The sequence below is a fragment of the Crotalus tigris genome, unplaced genomic scaffold (genome assembly GCF_016545835.1).
Source record: "Crotalus tigris isolate CLP2741 ecotype Arizona unplaced genomic scaffold, ASM1654583v1 scf7180000017644.4837335, whole genome shotgun sequence".
Lineage (NCBI taxonomy): Eukaryota > Metazoa > Chordata > Lepidosauria > Squamata > Viperidae > Crotalus > Crotalus tigris.
This window is the reverse complement of record NW_024096536.1, coordinates 342,585-370,508: the sequence shown is the minus strand read 5'-3', so window position 1 is coordinate 370,508 and position 27,924 is coordinate 342,585. Positions and strand designations below refer to the sequence as shown.

The 27,924-nt window shown below is 36.4% G+C and overlaps 2 protein-coding genes across 5 annotated transcripts in view; both read left to right on the top strand.

Moving 5' to 3' along the window:
- Positions 1-102: 102 nt before the first annotated feature.
- FAM227A (family with sequence similarity 227 member A) lies at positions 103-26,073 on the top strand. Of its 4 annotated transcripts, none has more exons than XM_039335465.1 (16): positions 103-373; positions 1,396-1,517; positions 2,379-2,464; positions 3,144-3,222; positions 3,731-3,819; positions 7,565-7,711; positions 8,389-8,490; positions 10,319-10,423; positions 11,386-11,509; positions 12,492-12,599; positions 14,466-14,536; positions 14,657-14,768; positions 21,493-21,611; positions 22,235-22,392; positions 23,099-23,248; positions 25,318-26,073. In XM_039335465.1, the coding sequence occupies exons 2-16, from the start codon at positions 1,397-1,399 to the stop codon at positions 25,439-25,441; spliced, it is 1,695 nt and encodes a 564-aa protein (XP_039191399.1). In that variant the 5' UTR covers positions 103-373; position 1,396; the 3' UTR covers positions 25,442-26,073. The 4 variants fall into 4 exon arrangements, with proteins under 4 accessions (XP_039191399.1, XP_039191400.1, XP_039191402.1 ...); XM_039335466.1 differs by having other exon boundaries at positions 103-436; XM_039335467.1 differs by lacking the exon at positions 103-373 and adding an exon at positions 454-581.
- A 191-nt stretch (positions 26,074-26,264) lies between these two features.
- Positions 26,265-27,924, top strand: part of DMC1 (DNA meiotic recombinase 1) — a 38,350-nt gene continuing 36,690 nt past the window's right edge. The window contains exon 1 of the mRNA XM_039335469.1: positions 26,265-26,354. The gene's annotated coding sequence lies outside the window, so the exon portion shown is untranslated. The remainder of the gene's footprint in view (positions 26,355-27,924) is intronic.

Sequence of the window (27,924 nt, the reverse complement as noted above, 5' to 3'; positions counted from 1 at the left end):
AGACCCCCCTTCTCGTGTAATGGTAGCGACCTACGTTACTGTGAAAGGAGGCGTGAACAGGCAATAGGATCTTACCATCATTGTAAACTGGGGGAGGAAGAAATAAAGAATAATAATTTTGATAGAGATATTTTTAATGTTGTTGTTCAGAAGCTGTGTTTTCAAATAAATTATTCCCAATTTATTATATTTTCCAGTAATAGCGAAGAGGTGCTAGGCTCCCCTTTAGTCTGGTATAAAGGTAGACTAAGGCAATAGTTTCTTCGGTTGGTTGCTATGGTAACAGAAGGACGCCAAGCGAGGGAGCGAAGCTAAACTCTTCCGGGAGAGGGCGGTCCACGGCGTGATTCGAGCCTTGGTTGCTGTCGGGAAAGTGAGCTTTTTATTCCATATTAGCCGTCCTCAAACTGAACAATGGTTGGGAGCTCTGAATATGGTGTGTTGTTCCTGAGCGGGCAGTGCTCAACAAGTTGTAGTTCTCATGTACTCTACAAATTAGAGTCTCAGCCCGTCCAGTTTGCTCTTGGACAGATCTAGGCAGAGAAAGGAGCGCACTACTTTGTTCCACTGTCGAATTTCTGGTATTGTTAGGAAGCGTTTTTTAATAATCGGAATCTACGTTCTAGTAACTTAAAATCCATTATTCTGGATCCTACAGTTCGGAACAGTACAGAATAGATCTTCATTATCCTCTATGTGGTCTCCTTTTTATTTAGCATGCCTTGATGTAAGGCAGTGGACTTCATTTCCACTGTGATTTATTTTATATCATCACGTAAACATATATCTTCCCCACAGTGCCCCATTTTCCTATATAAATGTTTTAAGTAAATAAATTCATGTTGGAAACTGAGCAATAGCTAGCCAATATAGTTAAATCCAAGTTCATTTTTTTGAAGAGGATTGTATTGGAGCCCACTTCAAAGTCCCCAGCATATTGTCCCCCTCCCCCCACCTCCCCCACTACATTCATGATAGTCCCAATTCAATCTTTGCTTCCCTCTCTGAAAGCTAATGCAACTGCTTTTTACTCTGGCACTTCCTTCCTTACCTCTTGCAGACTCTTCCCAGATGATATCACAAGGTGTCACCATGGTTTTATTCTTGGACTCTGTCCAGCCAGCTTCTAACTCCTATGAAAAATAAATTCCATCTACAAAATACTTCATTAATATATCTTCCTTAATAGGGTCCAAGCTATTGTGAAAAGAACTTCCAACAAGTTGCCAATATAGTTTCCTGTGTAGGTGACTCCTTTTGTTTCCACATTCCAACACAAGCTGATGATAATTTGTTAACTTCAAGGATGATTGAGAATAAAATGACTGAATAAAAGTGTGTTTAAATAAAACTATGCTTTCTGTTCTGATTTTTTTTTAATGTTGTTTTCCGCAGGATGGATTTAATACATACTAAAGCATTTTTAAGCCCCCTAAGTGGGTTCTTGATTTTGCCATCCTCAACCCAAGAAGAGAGAAGCAAAACCATGAGTTGCAATTTAGATGACCTTCCACGCTGTATCTTTTTTTCACTAATTACAAATAATATGAAGTTTGCATGAAAATATTGCTTTATATTTACATATATATTTCCATTTAGCAGAAATATGTTTTTGTGATACAAATTGCTATTGGACCAAGTCCCCACTTAATTTATTTTAAAAGAGACTTGAAATGGATCTCTGAATGAAATGTTTGTTATGAAAAATACAAATAATTGCAACCAAACAAACTAGATTATTTTAATTGTGAGAAAAATAATTATTTGTTCAGAGCCTTACAAATCAGAGTAACCTTCAAATCTGTGATAGGTAATAGAAAGGTGAAATCTGGCAATCAAATGGATGTCCTTTGGTTCCTTACACAGTTATGAAAAATACCTTGCATGTGAAGTTAGTGTCATTAAAGTATTTGGGGTCAAAAAAAGAAGCTAGCAGAGTTAAACCCCAACAGCTCCTTCACAAAACACTAACAGCAAATCTAAGAATTTAGTAGTATTAATTATGAGAAGATGGAATGGAAACTCAATTCCAATTTTGCACCAACCAAGATCAGTATTCTAGAAAGTCTAGCGTCTATATTCTTAAATGTTTTTTTTCCCTTTCCATTCGGTTGTATCCAATTCTTGGAGACTGCCTGGACAAGTTCCTGCAGTTTTCTTGGCAAGATTTTTCAGAGGTGGTTTGCCATTAGGACTAGAATTCATGAGCTCCTGATTTCTAGCCTGGTGCTTTAACCACTACACTAACCAGGCTCTCCAAATAAAATAATGAATATCATATTTAAAAAGCAATATTAAAGGAAAAAGAAACGGAAATAACAGCAACATTTGTATACTCTCTTTGTAGACTTGGAAAAATCCCTTAACAAAATTGTTAGTGTATGTCATTGGCAATATACAAAATGTGAATAAAAAAATATCTCATTTAGAATTGGGACTGAGAAGATATGACAGTAGTGATGTGGTAAGTAAAGATATATTGCAGTATTTTTAACATGCAGAATTCCAGAATGTTTTTCTGATGTAATTTTAAACAACTTAGGGATTGTCAAATACTTTGCTTAGCCTTTCTGATGACAAGCTAAAAAATCAATGCAGTTTTTTTTGTTTCTAAATATAAATATACTTATATAACCGAGTAGGTGCACAAAATAAAAAACAGATACTAAGCTGATGCAGCTACATGAACAGTTTAAATAATGAAAGCTTTTCAGCTTGAGAGTACTTATGCACAAATGTATATAGTAGAAGAGCATAAAAATAATTAACAGACTTTGGGGAAGAGTATTGGTGGTCATTAGTTGTATTGCTATTCTTCACACCAGAGTTAGATCATTCTTGTTCCACATGAATGAATTATTTATCAGGTTGGACATTGTTAGAAATATGGAGATTTGGATTTCTTTAAGTAAATGAAAATTTATAGAGCAACTGGAAATGAAAAACATGATTCGAGGAAAGGCAAGCACTTTAAAATTCCATTACTTTTGATAGAGGAGATGTAGTATTTTAACTGTTCAGATAAACAGGAATTACAGAATAGAGAATATTTTATTTTACAGTTCTCCACAAATAAGATAAATTTCAGAACGTTTAAAGAAGATTGTATCTGTTTATCTTTTTCTTCATTGTTATGACTGAAGGTGATTGAGGATATGATGCAGAGGAAGTATGCAGGGTTGAAGGGTCCTAGAAAAGGAAGACGTACAAGCAGAGTAAAAGGTAAGCATAATGACAATATTAAATTAGTGGTCTAATTGCTTCAAACATAAGGTTTCATTACATCATATTTAAAAATATCCCTTTTTGTCATTGTTGCTTAAATCAGATGTCTTACCAAACTGTTCTTCTAGTAACCATAGTTAAGAATCCAGAATGTTTGAGGAAACTGCTATTAAATGTGTACTTTTACCCCACTTCTATCTGCTCAACATCCATCTTCAAATTTTCATTTCACTCCTGGAGCATGAGTACAATTAGGGATGGGGAACATAGCAATGGTCCTAATTTTGGCTTATCAGAGGATTATGAAGCAGGGCTAATACCAAATTATAGTAGCTAATTTTTGTGTACAAATAGGCTCCATTTAGGTTTAAATGCATAACAATACAGAAGCTATTGACATGGAAAAAGTCTACATTTCTCCTGAATAATTACATACCAATTAAATTTGCATATTAAGTGACCTACTCAGGTGGTCAATATGAGTGTTCTTGTTTTTATATTGCAGAGAAGGAACAGGTGGTGATACAAAAGTATGGAAGGCTTGGGTCAGATGAAGGTACTTTAAGAAATCAGAAAAAAATAGCCCAGAAAAAGGTATGATATTGAGTGACAAATCAAAAGTCACTCTTTCCTATAAGTATATAGTATTTAGAAGCTATATTATTCTTAATGGTTAGGAAATACAAACTTTACTGTGGGATGTATGCTATGAAGAAATCATACAGGATAAGAATTTTTATATTTAGTGACTATTAAACTATTAAACAAGCATTTGCAACCTATTCCATTAATTATGTTGATATTGCAAAATATTTTATTATGCTTACTTGGAATTCTGGGCACTTCTGAACAAAACGTCTATAATTATGCACGTCTGAAAAAATATAAATGTTTCCTAATAGTACAGGTAATCCCCCAGTTACGAGTGTTCACTTACGTGATGAGCGCCCCCTAGTGCTTATGAGCAAGTCCCAAAGTTACATGCAACCGCTGTGGCTCTGCAACATTCACCCTGGTTATTCCCTCCCTCCCCACCCCCACCTGCCCCGGGTCTCCCTAGGCACCAGGCCTTCAATACTCATCCTGTGAAGATCGAGATCCTTTACTTTCTTGGCTGCTCCAGGCCTTCAGTGCATTCGCAGAGAATGGAGGCCTAAAGTAATGCAAGATCACGTGAGATCAGTGGGGCAAGATCTCACGCTATTGATCTCGCGTGATCACATGGTATTTTAGGCCTCTGTTCTCTGCAACACAGAATGGAACCGAAGCTGAGGGACGCTTCCATGTGCCTCTGAAGGCTGGATCGGGGCTCTGGATGCCTTTTCCAGGCCGCCACCACCCAGATTTAAGGCCGGGGGATGCTTCTGCGACCCGCTGCGGCCTGATCCGAGCTCCAGAGGTGTTTTCCAGGCCGCTGCTGCCCGGATCTAAGGCCAGGGAATGCTTCTGCCCCCCCCCCCGTGGCTCGATCTGGGTTCCAGAGGTGTTTTCAAGGCCGCTGCCGCCCGGAACTAAGGCCAGGGGATGCTTCCGTGCCCTCCCCATGGCTCGAGCTGGGCTCTGGAGGCATTTTCCAGGCTGCTGCCACCTGGATCTAAGACTGAGGAACGCTTCCGCATGCCCCCCCGTGGCCCGATCCGGGTTCTGGAGGCATTTTCCAGGCTGCTGACACAGGGATCTAAGGCCGGGGGATGTTTCTGCGCCCCACCACGGCCCGTTCTGGGCTCTGGAGGCATTTTCCAGGCCACTGCCGCCCGGATCTAAGGCCGAGGAACACTTCCGCATGCCCCCCGTGGCCCGATCTGGGCTCTGGAGGCGTTTTCCAGGCCCCATCGGGCTGCAGGGAGGCCGCAGAAGTGTTCCCTGGCCTCAGATCCAGGCAGCAGCAGGGACTGTGGCAGAGAAGAGATGGATTTTTTTTCCAGTGAGTCTGGCATGGCAGGAAGGGAGGAGAAAGCATGCGGTATCTTAGTGGGTCAGGGAGCCCTTGGGGGCCTGTTCCATCACTAGGCCCTCCATGGCCTTCCCTATCCTGAGGTACCTCATGTTCGCTTAATGAACCACGTGCGTCTTAATGAGCAAGGGAGTGATCTCATTCGAGGTACGAGATTCACTCTATGAGTTTTCAAGTTACGAGTGGAATGGGCAGGATCCATTACACTCATAACTCGAGGACTACCTGTATTTAGCATTTAGTAAAGAGTAAGCAATCTATGACCCAGAATTTTTTTTTGAAATCCCAGAACCTGCTCTGAGTCTGCTTATTGCACCTTTACAGTATAATTTGCCACCATATTTATGCGAAATACCTACATGATCATAGTGCGAATCCTCTAAAATAAAATTAAAGTAGTTATCAAAAACAAAAAACTCTGAAAATATAGAAAAAACATTTAGCTTTCTCCATGTATATGTAACATTAAATAATCAATGAACCCTTGAACCGTAATTTCAGAGATATTTCCTTACCAGATTCCTCAAACCTTTAGCACTGAGTTTTTCAGCAAAGCTCCTAGTGTACTTGAAAAGTGCTTAAAATTCAGGGAGATATTCAGAGATGCATCTGCCTTGAAAGTAGGTCATACTGAATTGTATAATATAATCAAGTATCAGGAATTGACCACAAGAAATGTGTTATAATGTTTTGTATTATATCATAAAATATGTTATGATGATTTTATAAGATTTGCCAAATTTCAATTCTATGGGAGTCATGGGTCCCAGATTTTGGAGGCATTTTATAAGTTAACCCATATGAGGTACCTTGGTTGAAAAGATTTTGTTCTATGTTGCACCATTTCACTGAGTTAAAAGTTACAGACAAGAGATAGATAGATATTTATATTCATTTTATATTATTGCCACATCCACTGAAGTTTTGGCCTCACCTCTACATGTTAAATCATTCCTTACTCCTGATTTAGACAATAGTTTTGAACATTAACATTTTTAAAAAAAAAAGTATTGTTAAAATATTGAAATATAAAAGGAAAACAAATGAGACAGAACAAAGGAAACACCATATATAGATTTTAAAAAAGAAAAAGGCATAGTAAATAGATCTTCCCCTTCCTTTCCATTGTTTCCTCAACCACTAACCACAATATAAATATTTATACTTTAAATAGAACATTAGTGGTTGTTGTTGATTTCCAATTAAGTCCTAAAAACGCTGTTCTATATTACATTCAAGAAGTTTCTGCATTCATTATCTTAATGTAGTCTATAAAATAAGCCAGAATCTTTATCAACCCCATATTATAAATAAGAGTTGTGGTTGAAGGCCAAACCAGGCATGAACTGAAACACCTGGTAGATAATTATTAGCCCGGGTGGATATGAATTCTATTAGAATCGCTGTATGTGGCAGATACCTCCCTGAGAAAATTTTCCTCCTAGTTGCACTTACTGCTAAGCCCAGAGAAGTAAGCTCTGACTGGTATAAATGACAGCTTACTTTCTTTTATCTACCAGGATCTAACCTTTGTTTCAGGTATACCATAGCTGGACCTGGAATGACTTTATAAAGCTTCATTTGGTACACTAATATTGGTCATTCCTGCTAAAGGAAGATCTAGACTTCGTTATGAATCCCATGGTTTGAGGTTGGACTATGATAATATAGTCTGTACAAAAATAAAAATAATATTTTCCTAATAATTATATTAATTAAATAAAACAATATTCATAATAGTAAATATTGTTATGGAAATAATGTAGAATTTTAAGGATGTGGAATTTATTGTTGTCATCATGCACCACTTGTATATGAGGAAAAACTTAAAATACTCCCCACATGCTTGAATAATCATATGCATTGTCCCTCCCCTATCAAATTAAAATCTCTTAATAGTGTTTTTTTTAGTAAAAGAAATGCTTAAAAGAGCCAATAAATAATGTAGTTTGGCCCATAGTCACACTCTGTGCAAGCAGATTTAATCTGCAAATTCTATAAAGATTAGGAAGCATAAAGTAGTATGTTCTGGCTTATTGTGCATATGGTAACTGTCATTTTACTTAGCTTTTACTTACAATGTCTGCTTTAATCGGATCTGAGGCCTGAATCCTGCTTAATAAGCCTTAGTTCATCACTACAAGAATAACTAGGGCTTAATTTGCTTGGTACAGTGAGTCCCTAGTTTGACTTATTTACCAACATATTATACATTAAACTTAATATATTCTGGGCAATATTGCACCTTGATTTAAAGATAGCTAACCACACCCATTTTATTAGGCAGACGGACATTCATTTTTTCTGAACAGATTGCTTGAGTACAACCTTTGAATTATGGGTCTCCTATGTTTCTCATGTATTATTTCTTCCTTTGATCCTTAGATGATCACAGAAAAGAATAAACTTGTAGAGCTGTATCATTACCCAGGATATCATGAAGAGGAAATGACACCACTGCCCAATGGAATAGAGCTGAATGAAATTTTGGAGAAAGTGATTCGTGCTCAGAGTAAATCTGTAGTTGGGAAGGTAGTTCAGACCTTCAGGGTTTATGTGGCAATACTCTTACTTCTGGAGAAAAATAGTAGGGATAGATTAACCATATATTTACTTGCTTAAATGTCTATTAGCACCTGATATTAAGTGGCCTTAATGCCCCCTGGTGATCTGCACAGGAATTTTGTTTTTTTCCTTGCTCAGCTTCAAATGAGTACAGTAGATCTAGTTATCTTTCTAATTAACAGAATATCTAGATGCAACCACTTGGTATGAACTAAAGATTCCATCACTCAGTTACACAGGATAAAGATTCAAGGAACAACTTTTGTGATTTACACATTGAGATGAAACTAGCTTTACAGTTTGAATTGATTCAGTTGAGAGCGTGATCTTAACTATTCTCTTCAGATTTTAATTATGCTTACTTATTCAGATTAGTTCACAATTTGGAGAGCTGAGATTCAAAATATGACTTACACCCCTTGTTATGACTGCTTAATATAGTTCTGATTAGGCCCGCTAGGTCTAAGGTAAAACAAGATGATGGAGTAAATATACAGTAAAATATGTACAAGATAGCAAGTCCCATTATTGCCAGGCTTTGTCTGTTCATAGAGGGAAGTCAGAGAATTGCAATTCCACACTTGTGGAGGGTTCGTAACATAGGAGGGTATAGACTATGGTGTTACTCTTTTGTTTCTTTACAGACAAAGTGGGCTGTGAAAATGCTGCACAGGTTTTTTGATGTTCCAAGCACCCGAGCTGTTTTGCTGGATAGTTTCTGGTGGCAATTCCTGCACTTATATCATGTAAGGATAGAGGGTGGTTATTGATTAGATTGTTAAATTCCATTTCTCCAACTTTTCATTTTTGGTTCACCATTTTTATATCATTTCACCTGTTTTAAAATAATGGTATTCCAAATCTATATCTTTAATATGTTCTATATAATTATAAAATTATAATAAGCTATTCAGAATTTTGAAATATTGGCAAAGAAAAACTATAATGGTTTTTTTTAAAAAAAAAAAGTTTTATAACTATTGCTTTAATTTGGATGTTTGCATTAATAGGAGTACAGGTAGTCCTTGACTTACACCATTTGTTTAGTAATGTTCAAAGTTACGATACAGAAAAGGTGACATGCAGTTTTTCACACTTTCATGCAGCATTCCCATGGTATGTGACCAAAATTCAGACACTTGGCAATTGACATGTATTTATGGCAGTACAGTGTCCTGGAGTCATGTGATCATCTTTTGCAACCTCCTGACAAGCAAAGTCAATGGGAAAGCCAGATTCAATTAAAAACTATGTTACTAGCTTACTGCTGTGATTCACTTAACAACTGTGGCAAGAAAGGTCGTAAAATGGGACAAAGCTCACTTAACAACTATTACTTAGCAATGGGAATTTTGGGCTCAATTGTGATTATAAGTCAAGGACTATCTGTAGCTTGTTGACCTAAGTGTCCTTTCCAAGTCTGTGATTCTGTACCATATAATGTTGAAACAATGATGTTATTAAAATCAGTGAAGTACATATTTATTATATTCATTAAGGTATTATGTTAACAATTTTGTATAGGGGAGAGAAAAAGTCGTATCTGATCATATATCTCAAAAATGTGAATATTGCAATCCAGAGCATCAAACTTACAAATTTACAAGATTACTACAAGGATAATGCAGGAGGAGAGAGTCAGACAATGTCTGTCTATCACATTTTTGGCAAACCGATACAGTATATTGGGTGTCAAACTGGCAACTCCACAAAAGTCACGCCCACCCCGGCTCCGCAAAGGCAAAAAAGTCACGATACATCACAGTACATCACATGACACTATCGAATTTGACTCCCGTGTAGTATATGATCCTTCCTCCTTCCCTTACTCCCTCCTTCCCACTTCCCCTTCCCTTTTAACTCCCTCTCCCCTCCCTCCCTCCCTCCCTTCAAATTTATATTTCTTAAGTAAAATTGTCTGAGTAGCCTGGAATTGAGGGATAGCTTTCTTTTATTTAGGAAACTTAAATTACTTATGTATTGGAGGTTTTTTGGAAAGAAAATTAGGAACATAGAGAAGTAGATTTTACTAGAAGCCTGGGATATGTTAAGTTTTATTTTTGACAATAATAAAAATAAAATCCATCTACAATCTAATTGTTCATACAGAACTGTATTTATAAAGTCTAAAAATATAGGATACATGCTACAAATGTTAATTCAAAACTTAGATAGATTGTCCTTAAATGGTAGCATTGAAGAGGGCTGATGAACCTCCAAAGTCTATAAGTTAACATGCAAAAGTGATTATATGACCCCAAGACACTGTAATCATCATAAATATGAGTCAGTTGCCAAGCGTCTGAATTTTGATCACATGACCATTGGGATGCTACAACATAAGTGTGAAAAATGGTCATAAGTCACTTTTTTCAGTGCTGTTATAATTTTGAACTGTTGTAAATTAAGGACTATCTGTACTTCTCAGAGGCAGTCCCATTTACATCTAATGACAGTATGCTTTTACTTTAGGCTTCTTGTCACTAGTTTTCCTTCCTAAAATTCCATTGCCATGACACTGTGGCTAAATAAATATGCCTTCAATAACTATGTAATTTATACTTCTCCCAATAGCCAAATCGAGAAATTCAGGGGCACTTGTTTGAACGCATTGCAGAAAACTATGCCAGCATTCTATTAGGAAATCACAGGGTTTCAAACCAGGAATGCATCCTCAAGGTGAGTAAAGATTTTAAGAAATACTGGACTATAAGCGATATTAGTGTTATTTTTTAAATCAAATTTTAAGTGTGATATGATTTAAATTTTAGAAATACAGGAAGAAGGTTTAAATGTAAGGGTTAAAACTGGGACACTATTGAATATTACACTATGGTTTCTTTTTCAATAATCAGCTTATGGCTTCTTATTGTGTAAAATGTATGCCATCTCTTCTTGATTTCCAGTCAATACCAATGCTTCCCCCTCCTAAGAAAAATAGATAAAAATAAAGATGAACTTAATCTATTTTCATAAGCAGTCAGTGTTTCTGTCAATAGCTTTCTTCTGTTACAGTATTTATTTCTAGGAACTAGTTTTCAAGCAATACGGAAGTTCACTTGAATGTGAATTTCTGTCTACTTTTCATTAATACCAACTCAGTATCTATGTAGTTATCTGCATCTTTTTAAAACCGTGATTTAATCTGCCAAAAGTATATATTTGCTGTCTTTACTCTTGTGGCATGCTACGGTTTTGGAGGAGTAAGCTAAATGCAACATCACCATCTGAGTAATTATGTAATGATTTCTACTGGAAGAAATCATTGCTCAAGCCTATACACAGAAATCTTCTTGTTAATATCTGAGCGAAACTAGATAAGATTCAACAGTATTCAGGGGGAGGGGGAATTCGGACACCTTCGGGCCCATATAGGGATTCTAGATTAAGTCCTCATTTGACTCTTCCTCCTAGCTCTATTAGTTCTCTCCTATTGAAGGTTAGGAGAGAAGATGACGATTATCTGTCTGCCAATCATTAAACTTCTAATTGAGGGACTTTTGAAAAGATTTTAAGGAGGTTTAATATTCTTATAACACAGGTTGAAAATTAATTGGCTGAGAAATTTAAATACTCAAATACAATTGCCGTAGATTTATTTGAGATTCACACACCCCCTCCTGCTTTGTTTGAGTTTTTAGTTTTTTCCATCACTATTGAGTCAAGCTGTGTACATCTGCTTCTGCTCCTGTTTCCCGCGGTCCTGGTTTAATACCTCTGAATTCAAAGCCCAGCTTTGTGATGTATTCTTCGAGTGGCTGGGAGGTGAGATATCATGATATCCTTACTCAAGAAATGAACATGCACTGTCACTGCCTTTCCGCTTACTTATCCTAGATGGGAATCAAGGGATGAATCTACTACTTGCACCTTCCAAAAATTAGTTTTTTAAACTATTGCAACAAAAATAGGTTTTTGTGAACTAGAGGCCAAAGTGTGCCATAATAATAATTCTTTAAAATGTTTTTTAAGATTCTTTGTTGTTTCAGCTAGTTATATGCCAAGATAATTTGTCCTTGTATTTCTTAAGCACAGTATTTTTTTATGCCAGTTAGGTAACTTTATGAAAAAACCATTTAAACACAACATGTAATATGGCATATGAAAGAATGCTGTTTATAAAGACAGCATACTCCACGCCTATACTGTAGTGTTTTATTAACTTCTGGTGGTATAACCTTTTAACAGTTATCCTGCAGTAGGTCAGGCAAAAGATCTAAAAAAGGTTCTCCAATTTTTTTCTAATTGCTTGAATACTTGGAATTTTATTGCCCTAGGTAGCTAATGTACCTTTATTTAGAATGGTTGTCACTGTCTACCAATATATGAGTTAAAGATCAGTTGTATTGCCTGGGCTGCATAGAAATCATATCAGTTGGAATCTCAACATATTTGGATGGCCCAGGTTGCAAGATATATGCACCAAAGCCTTTTTCCAAGTTATGAACCCAGGTGGCTCATAATCTGAAAAAAATATGATGTTGTGCTGGAACTAAACAGATCTATCCCTCTTGGCTGTATGAATAAAGACTGGTTGGGAACAACAAATGTTAATCTCTTCAAATGATCTTTACGTAATCAGATAGAACATGCTATCTGAAAACACGTGTATTAATTTGAATTCATTTACTTCTTTAAATTTCTTCCTCTCACTCCTTTTGTTTCCATATATAGTTTAAGTCATAGTCAACATCATCCACTATATTATGACTTTTACTATGAATCCTTTTTTGCACAACCTTGTTAGGTACACTGCATGAACCAAGAAGTTTCAATAAATGGGATTATTCTCAGCTGGAACCAGAACGATCAAGGAGAGAAGATTTGATGTCAAAAAAGAAAAAAATAGGGACTGGTAAAAATCCTGATAACATTTATGTTTTTCTTTCTTACATAAAGGAAAATGATCATTGATTTTAAATGAAGTAGTTTGTCATTATGAACCATTATAAAGTATTACACGTAAAGGGAAAAAATGACATCAGTAAAATTTAAAAAATATGCCAGTTCCCCTTTAATTATATTTCAGTCATGCCAAGAAGTCAAAATGAAATCAAGGTTTGTATAGAGTTGTCATGGATTAGTGTTAAATATATGATTTGCTTGCAAAATTAAAGTTTTAGTAAAACATTAATAGTACATATATCTTAAAGCAAAGATCAACTATAGTAAATAGATTAACCTGAAAAACGGTGCTCAATTTGCCTGAGATTTTGTAGAACGTGAACATCTGGATGTAAATAGCTATTGCAAGTCATCTTACTACTTTCTAATCCACTCTATCATACTAACTGTAATATAAGTCTAGACACTTGGTTTAATTTTCTCAGGATTATGTACCTACACAATACCTGAAATTTTCTGCATGTGGATAAATGGCAAGTTAAAACAACCCTGATCATAATATGCCTTAGAGATGAAGAACAGTCTGTAGCAGTGATGGCGAACCTTTTAGAGACCGAGTGCACAAACTGCAACCCAAAACCCACTTATTTATCACAAAGTGCCATTTTACCTGAATATTGAGGTTTTAGTTTAGAAAAAACAACTCATACATTAACATCTTTTGTCTTAAAAGAAAAACACAATAACAAAGCTTTCAATGATACAAACAATTTTTTATTGAAAGGTAAAAGTTTGCATTTGGCATGCTTTTGAACAATTAATGTAATTTTTGCTGTTTTATGTATGCTGATAATATGTTTAAACTTGGCTTATACTTTGTACGTTTGAGAGCAACACATGCAGAAGTCAGGTCATCTATTAGTCTGTTCCTGGTGTCAGGTTTGATATAATTCAAAGCTGAAGACAGCTGCTCACAAGCATAAGATGATCCAAACAAAGTAAGGAAAGCAATCTCAAGTGCTTTCATTGATTTAAAATTATTTGGCAGAGAATTCCACACTTTAAAGATTTCATTTTCAGAACTGTGCTGTCCTTTGTCATCCTTGTTTTCGCAGGATTGCTCTCAATAAGAGCAAGCCACGGTTTGCTCCGTTTTCGCTAGGAAGGGGCTTGGGAAATGGCTTTTTCCTGGTGAAAACAAGCCTCTGGGCCCTGTTGGAGTGAGGCAGCGGAGGCCAGAGCAGACTCTTCCCCATCTCCCCTTGTTGCCCCAAAGCCTCCCTTCACTAACCTCCTTTCCAGCTCTGTTCACCACCACTGCGTGCAGGGCAACAAAAGAAGCTTGTGGGACTACCTATTAAAAAAAAAGTTCAACCAGACCTTCCAACTTTGCAAGATCTTTTTTTTTTTTTTTGCATGAAGTTGGAAGGTCAGATTGATCTTTTTTTTTTAATCCCACAAACCTTTGTTGCCCTGGACAACAGAGCTGGAAAGGAGGTTAGTGAAGGAATGTGGTTGCCCTGGGTAGAGGTCAGGATTTGGCATTGTGGATACCCTGGGGTGTGGTGGGGGTTAGGGTTTGGCATTTGGATTGTGGAGTGTTTGTTTTGGCTGGGAAGTGGCTTGAGAAATGGCTTTTTCCTGCAAAAACATAGCCAAAGAGTGAGGCACACGTACCAGAGAGGGCTCTGAGTGCCCCCTCTGGCATGGGTGTCATAGGTTCGCAACCACTGGTCTATAGGTTATGTGTTTTCACCACTTCCTCTTTTGAAAATAGGTTGCAGTACAATATTGTAGAAAGCATGCACTGGATTCAAGGTAGGAAGAGTGTTCCAGTCTTTCTTGATTAAATTTCACATTTATTTTATTTCTATAGGCACTGGTATTTCGTTTGAGAGCTACAAGCAATACAGTTCAATAGGAAAAACTCATATGCAAATTCAGAAGGTAAAATACGAATTAGTTTATATTAGTATTGAGATAAAGCCATTTTTACTAAAGTCTGATATTCTAATATGAAGTGATAATTATGTTTTATTCACCTTTCTTTTTCTGATATTAAAATAGATCCCAGCAAGGAAAACATTTAACATCTCTGTTAAAAAATCCAAGAAAACTGTATCTGGGAAAAAATATCAAAAGCAGCTTTCCAAAGAAGTTACCACATTGGAAAGTGAAGGTAACATCTGCAGAATTTTCTGTAATACCAGCTTTAATAGTGTATGTATGTGGAACTTCGTTTTCAGACTAAGTAAGCAATAATACTGGCGAATGCTCTCTCCAATTGAATGGATTTTATCATAATCTCTCTATAAAAAGGTGTCTTATTTTTATATATCATGAAACCATATTCCTATGACAGAAAGATACAAATATGCTACATTTAGTTGGTTTGTAAAGAATTCACAAGAGGATAACCTTGTATTGTTGTACTTACCACAAAGCTTAGTCTAGAATCTAGATCGTAAAATACTGCATTTTTTCCCCTAAGGATTGTGTGGAAGCACAGAAGTTCTTCATTGGTTTACTTCTGTAGCATTAGCATTGTTGAAGATGAACTGATTTACAGATGAACACCCTGTGAAGCTACATTTATTTTTAAAAATGCTGTCTGTCTCCCCATTGATTATTGTATAAGAATTTTTGTTTCTTCTCTCTTCCTAATGCTGGAACTTCAGCTAGCTTGATGGCTTTGTAACTCCACCTCAGTAGCCAATTTCCCAAAGCTCTTGTCTACTGAGGGTTTTTTTTCCCCTTTCCCCTTGGTAGGATGGCGATGATAAGAAGATTTGTGTTGTTGCAAATAAGTGTGCTTGTTTTCAGCATTTCGGTTTGGTAGAACAATCAGAATCAGAATCAGAATTGAGCTGGAACGGACCTTGGCGGTCTTCTTGTCCAGCCCCTTGCTCAAGGCAGGAGTCCCTATATTATTTCAGACAAGTAGTTGTCCAGTCTCGTCTTAAAAACCTCAAGTGATGACGCACCCACAACGGCTGAAGGCAAGCTGTTCCACTGTTTAATTGTCCTCACTGTTAGGAAGTTCTTTCATAGTTCCAGGTTTCTTCTCTCCTTGATTAGTTTCCATCTGTATTTTCTTGTTTTGTCTTCTGGTGCTTTGGAAAATAAATTGATCCCCTCCTTCTTGTGGCAGCCTCTCAAATACTGGAATACTGCTATCATGTCCCCCCTAGTGCTTTTCTAGACTGGCCATTCCCAAATCCTGCAACCATTCTTCATATGTTTTAGTCTCCAGGCCTTTAATCATCTTAGTTGCTCTTCTTTGCACTTTTTCCAAAGTCTCACCATCTTTTTTGTAATGTGGTGACCAAAACTGGATGCTGAAGTCTAAATATACTATGTCCACAGCATTTCACACGTCTACTAATTTAGTCACTTTGTGAAAGAATGAAATAAGATTGGTTTGGCATGATCTGTTTTTAATAAACCCGTGCTGGCTACTAGTAATAACTTTATTTGTTTCTAGATGTTCACAGATGTTTTTTGATTATTTTTTCCAGTATCTTCCCAGGTATTGATGTCAGGCTGATTGGTCTATAGATAATAATAATAATAATAATAATAATAATAATAATAATAATAATAATAATAGAAAAGAAGCTGAAGAACAAGAAGACCAAAGAATACCTAATCAAGAAATACCACTTAGAAACAAGGAAGATCAAGGAAGCACTGGAAATAATAAAGCAACAAATAACAGCTATAGCCAGGAAAATCAGTAGATATGAAGCTCGAATTGCAAACTATAGGCAGAACCTCCAATTTCAATCCAATCAGAAACGTTTCTACCAATCCATCAATGGAGAAACTGCAAGGAATCAGTCAGTACCTGACAAGGAAGAAACAGTGCAGTTCTGGAAGCAGATATGGGATAACCCAAAGAAATACAACAAGGATGCGGCTTGGTTAAAAGAGGTGGATGCAAATAAAACAGAAGTTGAAATGAAAGAACTAGTAATAACAACAAAAATGGTAGAAAAAAGAGCAAAGAAAATCAAAAATTGGTCAGCACCAGGTGAAGATGAACTGCATGGGTTTTGGTTGAAACATCTAACTGTTATACACCCACTCATTGCCAAGCATTCAACAATATACTACAAGGAGGAGAAATTGAAAAGTGGCTAACAACTGGGAAAACCTACCTAATAATGAAAAATCCAACAAGAGGGGCAACACCAGGTAACTACAGGCCAATTACCTGCTTACCAACAACTTTCAAATTACTAACTGGTGTGGTAGCTGATGCAGTACAACAGCATCTAGTTGAAAACAATCTCTTTCCACCTGAGCAGAAAGGAAACCGCCCCAATAGCAGAGGAACAAAAGATCAACTCCTAATAGACAAAATGATCTTGGAAAACTGCAAGAGAAGGAAGACCAACCTGAATGTGGCATGGATTGACTACAAAAAGGCATTTGACTCTCTGCCACATGATTGGATAATCAAGTGCCTAGAAATAACAGGAGTCAGTAGAAACATCAGAAAATTTGTGCAAAGATCGATGGCACAATGGAAGACACAGTTGCAGATCAATGGTGAGAGCTGGGAGAGGTTAATATCAAGAGAGGAATATTTCAAGGAGATTCATTATCACCATTACTATTTGTTATTGCACTGTTTCCTCTGTCAACAATACTGAATAACTCAGGACATGGCTATCAAACATCAAAAACATCTGCCAGACTATCCCACCTCCTTTATATGGATGATCTGAAGCTGTATGGAAAAACATCATCTGAAATAGAATCGCTGCTCAACACTGTCCGTATATATAGCCAAGATATTGTAATGGAGTTTGGCTTGGACAAATGTGCCACACTTACTATCAAACAAGGAAAAATAGTGAAAACTGAAGGAATCAAGATGCCCCACGAAAATAACATTAAGAGTCTGGATGAGGAAGAGTACTACAAATACTTGGGTATCCTTCAAGCTGACAACATCAAGCACACTGAAGTCAAGAAAAAGATTAGAGGTGAATACATCAAGAGAGTGAAGAAGATCTTAAATCCAAACTCAATGGAGGAAATACCATAAAGGCAATCAACACCTGGGCAATCCCAGTCATTAGGTACACAGCTGGAATAGTGGACTGGACTCAAGCAGAACTAAAAGCAATGGATAGGCAGACCAGAAAAATAATGACAATGAATCATGCCCTTCATCCACGCAGTGACATTGATAGACTTTATCTACCAAGGCAAATAGGTGGGCGTGGAATGCTACAAGTACATCAGATGGTTGAAGAAGAAAAAATGGCTTTGGAAGAATATCTGAAGAACAATGATGAAGATGCACTGAAATTAGTATATCAGGAAGGCTTACTAACTACTGGAGAGACCAAACTGGCCTACAAGAAAGACCAAATGAAGAACAGAATAGAGGCATGGGAAGACAAAGCACTACATGGCCAATACATTAAAAAAATAGCTGGGAAAGCAGATAATAATAAAACCTGGCAATGGCTAAGAGCAGGAAAATTGAAGAAAGAGACCGAGGGACTAATTCTGGCTGCACAAGACCAAGCCTTAAGGACAAATGCATACAAAGTCAAAATTGAGAAGACAGCAACAGACAGTAAGTGCCGCCTATGCAAAGAAGCTGAAGAAACAGTGGACCACTTGGTAAGCTGTTGCAAGAAGATTGCACAGACTGATTACAAGCAGCGACATGACAAAGTAGCAACAATGGTGCATTGGAAGATCTGCAAAAAATATCATTTGCCTGTAAGCAAAAACTGGTGGGATCATAAAATAGAGAAAGTCATAGAAAATGATAAAATTAAACTGCTCTGGGACTTCAGAATTCAAACAGACAAGCACCTGCAACATAACACCCCAGACTTAACAATTGTCGATAAGAAAGACAAAAAAGTCTGGATAGTGGACGTGGCAGTGCCTGGAGACAGCAGAATAGAAGAGAAAGAACTGGAGAAGATAACAAAATACAAAGACCTACAAATAGAAATAGAAAGACTGTGGCAAAAGCAAGCAAGGGTAGTACCAATAGTCATAGGCTCCTTGGGTGCAATCCCAAAACAACTGGAGCACCACTTGAACACCATTGGCATTGACAAATTCGCTATTAGTCAATTGCAAAAGGCGGCCTTATTAGGAACTGCTTCCATCCTGCGACGATATCTGTAATACCATCAAACATCCACATCTGCCTATCCCAGGTCCTGGGTAAGGACTCGATAGGTAGACAAAATGCCAAATCCAGTCTGAACATCTGGCTGACTGTGCGATGATCGATAATAATAATAATAATAATAATATAAAGTTGGAAGGGATCTTGGAGGTCATCTAGTCCAACCCCCTGCTCAGGCAGGAAACCCTATACCATTACACACAAATGGCTGTCCAGTCCCTTCTAAAAAACTTCCAATGTTGGAGCATTCACAGCTTCTTGAGGCAGGCTGTTCCACTGATTAATTGTTCTAACTGTCAGGAAATTTCTCCTTAGTTCTAGGTTGCTTCTCCCTTTGATTAGTTCCTATCCATTGCTTCTTGTCTTGCCTTCAGGTGCTTTGGAGAATAGCTTGATTCCGTCTTCTTTGTGGCAACCCCTGAGATATTGGAACACTGCTATCATGTCACCCTTCATCCTTCTCTTCATTAAACTAGACATACCCAATTCCAGCAACCATTCCTTATATGTTTTAGCCTCCAGGCCCCTAATCCAGAGGTCCCCAACCTTTTGGGCACCAGGGACAGGTTACGTGGAAAGAGGTTTTTCCGTGGACTGGAGGGGGTGTGGTTTCATGTGTTGCCTGCGTCCTATGGATGGGGCTTTCCTTGTTTGTACGGACCGGTTGCTGGCATGTCCATGGACCGGGGGTTGGGGACCCCTGCCCTAATCATCTTTGTTGCTCTTCTCTGTATTCTTTCTAGAGTCTCAACATCTTTTTTACATCGTGGTGACCAAAACTGGATGTATTCCAAGTGTGGCCTTACCAAGGCATTGTAAAGTAATATTAAAACTTCATGTGATCTTGATTCTCTCCCTCTATTAATGCAGCCTAGCACTGTGTTGGCTTTTTTGGCAGCTGCAGCACACTGCTGGCTCATATAGTTTCCTGGATCTGTTTCCCCCCCCCCTTTTTTTTTGAAGATGAGAACCACATCAGCTCTTTTCCAATCCTCTGGTAGTTCCCCAGGGCTCTACGTTTTTTTAAAGATACGATACAATGGTTCTGAGATAACATCTTTCAGCTCCTTCAAAACTCTGGGATGTAATCCATCAGGTCTGGTGATTTATATCACAGATCACCTTTAAACTACTTCTGATAATTTTTGGAGTGCAAATAATAGCTAGAAGTGCCTGTAAAGAAATTTCAGGATTTTATAGACTGCCATATTTTGTCTACGCTTGTCCCTTCTCAGATGATTGTACCAGGTTAGTTAGATGCACAGTTTGGACTTTCAAACTATATTAGATAATACAATGCTTGTCTGCCACTATAGAGTATCCCATTTCTAAGCAATACATAAGAGAATTCCTTTTTCTAACTGTGCTACAGATTAGAGAATTCATGCATAGATGTGGTTCATTTCAGCTGAATAGAAAATCCCTCAGAAATCATAGTCCAGGAACAGGGATTAAAATAAAGATTAAATCATCTTGGTAAAGATTTCTTTAATCTTTGCCTTTAACTTGTGAAAAGCCATTTCAGGATCCTTCTGAGAGAAGCTTCTTCCTCAGTATACGTAACTTTTGGGAATGCCACATAACCATGCAACACTATCAACGTGAGCATTTTGGGAATTCTGCTGAACAGGACGTGTGGAAAAGAGGAGTTCCAATTACTGCAAAAAAAAAAAAAAAAAGGATTTTCTAGCGTTGAAATCATGCTAACAGCACACTGGGTTCTCTTTAATATATGCTTTTTTTGTGACATTTTCTGGAGTCTCCACTTAATTAAGAAATGTCAGTTGACAATTGTCATTCCAGACAATGCTTCTGAACCCCTTCTCTGTAGAACCACATGCCATAGTGAAGACCACAAAAAGCTGGGGGGAGGAGAACCAAAAGCTTCTTTACCACTTCATATATTTAATGAAATAAATGCAAATATCTAGCCCTGCAATTAGAAGGCTTTCAAAAAGACAAAAAAAAATTCCAAAGGATTAATGAGGACCCAGATTGTTGGGGGCAATATGGTGACTCTGTAAATCACTTACACAGTGCGGTAAAGCACTATGAAGCAGTATATAAGACTAAGCGCTATTGCTATAAAATTTTGAACAGCATTAGCAGAAAGATTCTGTATATTACTGTATAAGATGTGAATGCAGTTATTAACATGTTTTTATGATTTTTTTTAAAAAAACCAAATCATAAAAAACCTTGCTAAATTCTAATAATACAGATAGAAAATTGAATTAATTTTTTATTGATCTGCACATCTAAAATGCATGAAATTTATGTTGCCTAGATTTGATGTGATGAGCAGCCATATAAATCTAATACAGGTATTCCTTGATGTACAGTTGTTCATCTACAAAAATAAATGATGAACCCTACACAATCAGCACTCCATTGTTCTGGAAGAGTTTTTTAATTATAGACCAGTCTCAAATATTCAATTTTCAAATAAAGTGATTGAGAAAATAATGATTCTATAGGTCCAATTATATCTGAATTAAATTTATTTTTGGACCTATTGGTTCCAAAATATGATAATAAATGTAGTGAAAAACTCTGATTGTGGTCTGCTAATATGTATTTGCTCATCCATGAGGTCACTTTTCTTCCATACCTGAATATGAGTAATAGCTCCCCTTGGAAAGTAAACTGTGTATGTTATTTATTAATTGATGGTTATTTGAATATATAATTCTTAATAAATGATTAATATTTATCAAATGGGTGCTCTTTTTAGAAATAAAGCATACCACATCAAGTAGTGACCAACTTAAAGAGGATAATGAGAAAGCTGCATGGAGCAGACACCAGAACTTACCCAAAAAGAAACTGAAGATAGCTATGCTTCCTCGAGAGGTGACATTATTTATGGATAATAAAAATGTTAAAATAATTATTAATGGATCTGGACAACATAAGAATGTATTCCTTACTCTTGTCCAAATTAGCCTTTGACTTCATAACTTCGTTTTCAACATATATTTGCTTGATTTATTTTGTAGCAAAGTAAATCAGCTCTCTCCCAGGCAATGAAAGTTATTTGTCTAAAATGAACTAATGATCCAGAAATGTTTTACGAATCTGAGAGTTGTTCAAAACTCTCTCTGTTTGGGTTGGTTCAGATGCAATATCAGTCTCCTTTAGATAGTGATAGGTTCAGAGTCAGCCTGACAATAAACATCACTCATGTAGAAAGATTGGCTACATTTAGATGACTTATTTTATGAAATAGTTAATTAGGGTATGTTGGATATTGAATATCAAAAAATTCATATATGTGGAGAAAATTATTTTCCAAAATTCATAGGAGAATTTCAGAAGAAAATTATTCAGATTATAGATTTTCTAATATATTTTAAATATATTGCCAAACTTGTGGAATAATCATTCACCTAAGATAAAAAGTATTCATTCTGAATGCTGCTTTCGTAATAGATCAAGCCCTGAAGCACTAATAGTCATGTTTATTTACTTTCTAGTCACACCCAGCTTGCTATGGTCCCGAGTTGACGTGGCATCGCTTCAATATTAGTGGTCACAGTCCACTGATTCAACATTACTTCCAGAAACATGGTACTGAATCAAAATCGGGATGTGACATCTTTCTCTCTAGGAGGGAGATATACAAACCAATGCCATATCCTTATGATGTTCTGAAGAGAAGTATTGATGTCTATGGAGATTCTCAGTCATCCAGGTCATGGTTGTCCCAAAGGTGCTTTTTCAACAGGCAACTGGACTTTCTTGTTTTTCTTCGAAGAAGTTTTGTTTCTCATCAAAGAAACTTCTTCAGCTTTGATTGGATGGTGGGGAATGGAAGGATTTATTTTCCTTGCAGACAGCTGGTCATTTGCATTCTTTTAGAGAGTTGTTGAGGCCACTTGGAGGTTTATCTGTGTAAACGGATGTGGTGCCTTCTTGGAACTGCTGAAAGGACTGTGTTATAGACTGGAGATAGATGATGTCATATCCTCCCCTTCTGTTGAGAGAGGACTGTTCAATTTTGACATAGATGGCCTCTTTGACCCCTTTTTCAAACCAGTGGTCCTCTCTGTCCAAAATGTGGAATTTGCTGTCTTCAAAAGAGTGGCCTTTGCCTTTTAAATGCAGATGGACTGCTGAATCTTGTCCTGATGGGTTTGTTCTCCTATGTTTTGATGGAAAATTCTTAAGACTGAGCTTCTTGGCTCACTACTATAATTTGTTTCCAGTATAATATTTAAGAAATGCATTGTTAAATTTACATATAAATTTCTAGGTCATTTTGGGAACCCATTACTTTTTCTTTGTGGTTTGCTTAAGAAAAAATTCTAAGTAGAAATTTCCTTTACATTTAAATTCACTGATTCTGTCAAAACATATGCAGAAGTGATCAAGGAAAGTTTTCATATCCTCCATCAGAAGCACAAAGCTTTCAGAAAATGTTATTGGCAACAATACAGAGAAATGAGGAATTTTGATGAGCAGAACAAATGTAACCAGGAACTTTACAGGTACCCAAAGGCGTATATTAAAATGATGTAATTTTATGCATATAATGCCCACATTTTAAAACTGTTTCTGGATGTAGATATAGCTTATGCAACAGCCACATTATTTTCTTCTTCTACATTTTCAGATTTTATTTCATACCATCTTGTGTGATGAAGAGATCTTATCCATCCTTTTGAATTGGCTGACATTGTTTTAATAAAGAATTGAAATGAATTCTAGCATCATGATATCAACATGAGGGAAACAGGGCTCCCTCTAGGAATTTCCTGTTTCTTACATAATGCATTTATTGTTAATTCTTATTTCATTGGCCACTATGAATTCATTACACTAACCCAATACTTTGCTTTAAGGATTCTTGTATTTGTCTGCTCTCACATTTACATACTTCACGGTTCAACAAAATCCGAGCTTTACTTTGTAACATCCATGTGTAATCTATAAGAATTGCATTTCTGTTGTATGGATATTACACTATTCCTGAAATTAATGTGATATTCTTTACTTTGGAAAAAATCCCAGCAACTTTTAAATATATTACTGTTCTTTTCCTTTACTGGAGAACTTGATTGCTTAAATAAGATAGATGAGGAACTCATCAAATTTGCAGATGACACCAAGCTGGCAGGAATAGGCAACACTCCAGAAGAAAGGCTTAGATACAGAAGGATCTTGACAGACTTGAACTTTGGGCACTATCTAACAAAATGAAATTCAATGGTGAAAAAAGTAAGGTTCTACACTTAGGCAAGAAAAAACAACTGCACAGGCACAGTATAGGTGGTACCTTGCTCAATAGTAGTAACTGTGAAAGGGATCTTTGAGTCCCAGTGGACAATCACTTAAATATGAGCCAGCAGTGTGCTGCAGCTGCCAAAAAAGCCAACACCATGCTAGGCTGCATTAATAGAGAGATAGAATCAAGATCACGTGAAGTGTTAATACCATTTTATAATGTCTTGGTATGGCCACATCTGGAATACTGCATCCAGTTTTGGTCACCATAATGTAAAAAAGATGTTGAGACTCTAGAAAGAGTGCAGAAAAGAGCAACAAAGATGATTAGGGGACTGGAGGCTAAAACATATAAGGAATGGTTGCTGGAATTTCAATTAGAACAATTAATCAGTGGAACAACCTGCCTCCAGAAGTTGTGAATGCTCCAACATTGGAAGTTTTAAAGAAGAGACTGGACAACCATTTGTTTGAAATGATATAGGGTTTCCTGCCTGAGCAGGGGGTTGGACTAGAAGACCTCCAAAGTCTCTTCCAACTTTTTATTATTATTATTATTATTATTTACTTTAAATAAAATGACAACAGCAAGTTCTTATACTATCCTCACTCCTGCAGCCCAGTTTCCTCCCCATCTTCATCCCTCGCCCATTATATCTGAATGAAATAAGTTATTCTATAGTCTTTCCCAGTTGCAATATGGCTGTGAAAGTTGGACCACCAAGAATTGAGGCCTTTGAACTATGGTGCTGGAGAAGACTCCTGCAAGTCCTCTAGACTGCAAGGCAATCAAATGGTCAGTCCTGGAGGAGATCAACCCTGACTGCTTTTTAGAAGGCCAGATCCTGAAATTGAAACTCAAGTACCTTGGTCACCTAATGAGAAGGAGGGACTCACTGGAGAAGAGCCTAATGCTGGGAAAGATTGAGGGCAATAGAAGAAGGGGATGAGGTGGCTGGATGGAGTCACTGAAGCAGTAGGCATGAGCTTAAATGGACTCCAGAAGATGGTAGAGGACAGGAAGGCCTGGAGGAACATTGTCCATGGGATTGTGATGGGTCGGGCACGACTTTGCAACTAACAACAACAATGAAAAACATTCAATATCTCATAAGTAGCTGGATTGTAACTTGGACTCATTGTGAAAGGCTTTATGTATACATATATTTCAAGCATTTACGAGTTGCCTGTTTGAGAGCTTTATCAGAAAATATGGCTTCAATATTTAGCTGTAATCATAATCTAGGTTTATTCTCAGCTTTAAAATTCAAATAATATCTCTTCTACTTTATGCTCAGGTTAATTTCAAATTTTCTCTTATCTTATTCTGCAGACAAGCTATAAAAGAAGAGATGAAAAAGAGAAAGGCACAAAAACAAAAAGAATTGCTTTCTTTGAAGGATGCAGAACCTTCATCCCTGTTTTCAAAACATTCATCTGGGAAACACCGTAGTTAACCTTGATCTCTCCTTCTGAACTGACATTGATTGAGTTCACTGGAAGCATGTTACAGAATGACAATTTAAATAAAAGTAATGAATCTAGGTTTGATACTAAATGTAAATATATTGCTAATTAGAAATAAATGAGTGCTATTACATTAAGGGGAAAGAATAAGATAATGTTTTGGGAATGCTAACTGGATATAATTTTGTTTTATTACTTCTGAATATAGTTTTTCCCATTACATTTGATTTTATTGTTGTATCTGTTTCATTCTTTGTCCACTTTAAGAATATATTGACTCTAAATTGGACGATTTGCAACTTTTCTAACACCAATTCCATAATGTATACATAACAGCAATACTTCTTTCCTTTAAAGTTATAATATCTATGTTTGGAATGTTTGTTAACTGAACTCTACATTTTAGCTCCTAGGGAAACTTATGCGCAAGGTGTTATTTTTCTTTGTTCTCCCACCTTAGCCCCAGTAAATAAAGTTTAAAAGAGCATCTCTTTTTAAAGAAGAGCATTTCCAAATATTAAAATTTTTATTCTACTAATATGTCTGTAATAATTTGTAATTATGTTGTAATTTAATTATGTTGTAATTTAATCATGACAACAATATATGGATTGTAAATATATATTACAGAGAAGTCATTATTTCTATTATTTTTGTCAAAATTTAAAATAATATTTTGTAAGGTTCTAAGCACTACCTTTCAAGGAGGATGTTCCTAAACTGGAGCATATACAGAAGAGAACAACCAAGATAATTAGTGGTCTCAAAGTTTACATTTGTGAGGGGAAACTGGGGAGACACGATAGGTCCTCTGAAGGATCTGAAGGGCTGCTAAATAGAAGTCCAGCAGAATTGATCTAATTGTTCCTGAAGATGTGCCAAGAAATATTGAGCTTGAAGAAGGTAGATTTTAATTGATCATAAGAAAAAAAAATCCTAATAGTAAAAGCTGTTCTTCTGTGTAGCTGCTTTTAATTGTTAGGAAGCGTTTCCTTAAATTCATTATTCTGTATCCTTTGGAATGGTATGTCAATGTTTACCAATCTTGGCAATTTACTGTGGAATTCTGGGAGTTGAAATTCACACATAGTAAAGTGGGCAAATTTGAAAAACACTGTTTGAGAAGCTAATTTCTTTTTTCCCTCCAATTTGGGAGCTCTGTTCCCAGAAGCTGTAAATTATGCCTTCAAAGTCAATGTCTGAGCTGCAGACCAGTCTGTTTAACCTGAGTCAAACTTAAATGTATATAAAACAAGCTCTGAGCAGCATTTTGAGTGAAGGGAAATCAGCATCTCTGTCCCTAAAGCTGCAGATTATTTTCCCCCAGATTTTCTCTCCCAGCCCAATTTACTTACAAAATTATTAAAAAGTTACTAACAAGTTTGCATAAAGGTGACAGGAGAGAGCTGAGAGGAGATAAACTTCATCTACTTAATTTACCTCAGAGTCTAACTCTTCACTTTACCTATCTAATTTACCTCATAGCAGAATGTCTGGTTAGGGAAGCAATAGAGGTATGAGTTTGTGAGTAGGTATGATATGCCATTCTAAGCTCCTTTGTGATAAAAATGTAACTTTTCTATGGCTAAAGGAAGATGGCCTTTGCGAACTTTATGCTTCCAGCTTTCATTCTGAGACAAGACTCCAGAATAAGAGTTGGCCTCCATAGAGAAAATCTGCATTAAAATGTGTTTTAAAGGATCACATATATCTTGTATACAGTACACCAGTTTTTTTCAAAGTTGCATTTTAAACAATATATTATTTCTCATTTATTAGATGGCTATTGCAGATTTAGACAGGAAAATGTGGCCTATGATGGAAGTGAATAACATTTTTATGTGTATATGATAACATGTACAATTATACAATTGATAATATTGGATAATTATTATATTATCTATGTACACACGCACAATTATAATATAGGAGTGCAATTTGAAGATGATCAGATAAGTTATTAATCTCACCATAATAAAATTAAATTGAACATATTAGTTTATTGTTACCATAGTTTTATTACCACATTGGTATATCCTGCATTTATTATTACTACTCTTGTTAATTGGGATTTTATCTTGCAAACAGCATAATGACCCATGGGTTTTAGTATTTAATTGGCTATACTATGTTCCTTGTCTTCCAGCTAACTCAGATTGCCTCCTTTTATTCCACCTATTGATGGGACACAGTGAGCTTCTTAACTTTGTGTGTGTATAAGCATGTTTAAATCTGAGACTGTATAGAACAGTTTTATCAAAATGGGTTTCAGAACACTGGAGGTCACTGTGAATATATTAAAAATCCTAAGAGCTTTATTAACAAATTCTTTTGTCCTAAAAGGCAAGAAAGCTAATATATAAAAATATGTAAATATTAATTATAAAGCGAAAAAGATTAATATGAATATAAGAATAGGTGGAGATGTTTTTGATGCATTTTGAGTAACCATAGCTTTATGCTCACTTCCTTT

What these genes read in the sequence shown, in the direction of transcription:
- FAM227A (XM_039335465.1), top strand. Translation starts at nt 1,397, where the DNA reads ATGGATTTAATACATACTAAAGCATTTTTAAGCCCCCTAAGTGGGTTC. An exon ending in AATTCCTGCACTTATATCAT is followed by an intron (nt 8,491 to 10,318) that starts GTAAGGATAGAG and finishes TTCTCCCAATAG; the next exon opens with CCAAATCGAGAAATTCAGGG. An exon ending in TGTAACCAGGAACTTTACAG is followed by an intron (nt 23,249 to 25,317) that starts GTACCCAAAGGC and finishes CTTATTCTGCAG; the next exon opens with ACAAGCTATAAAAGAAGAGA.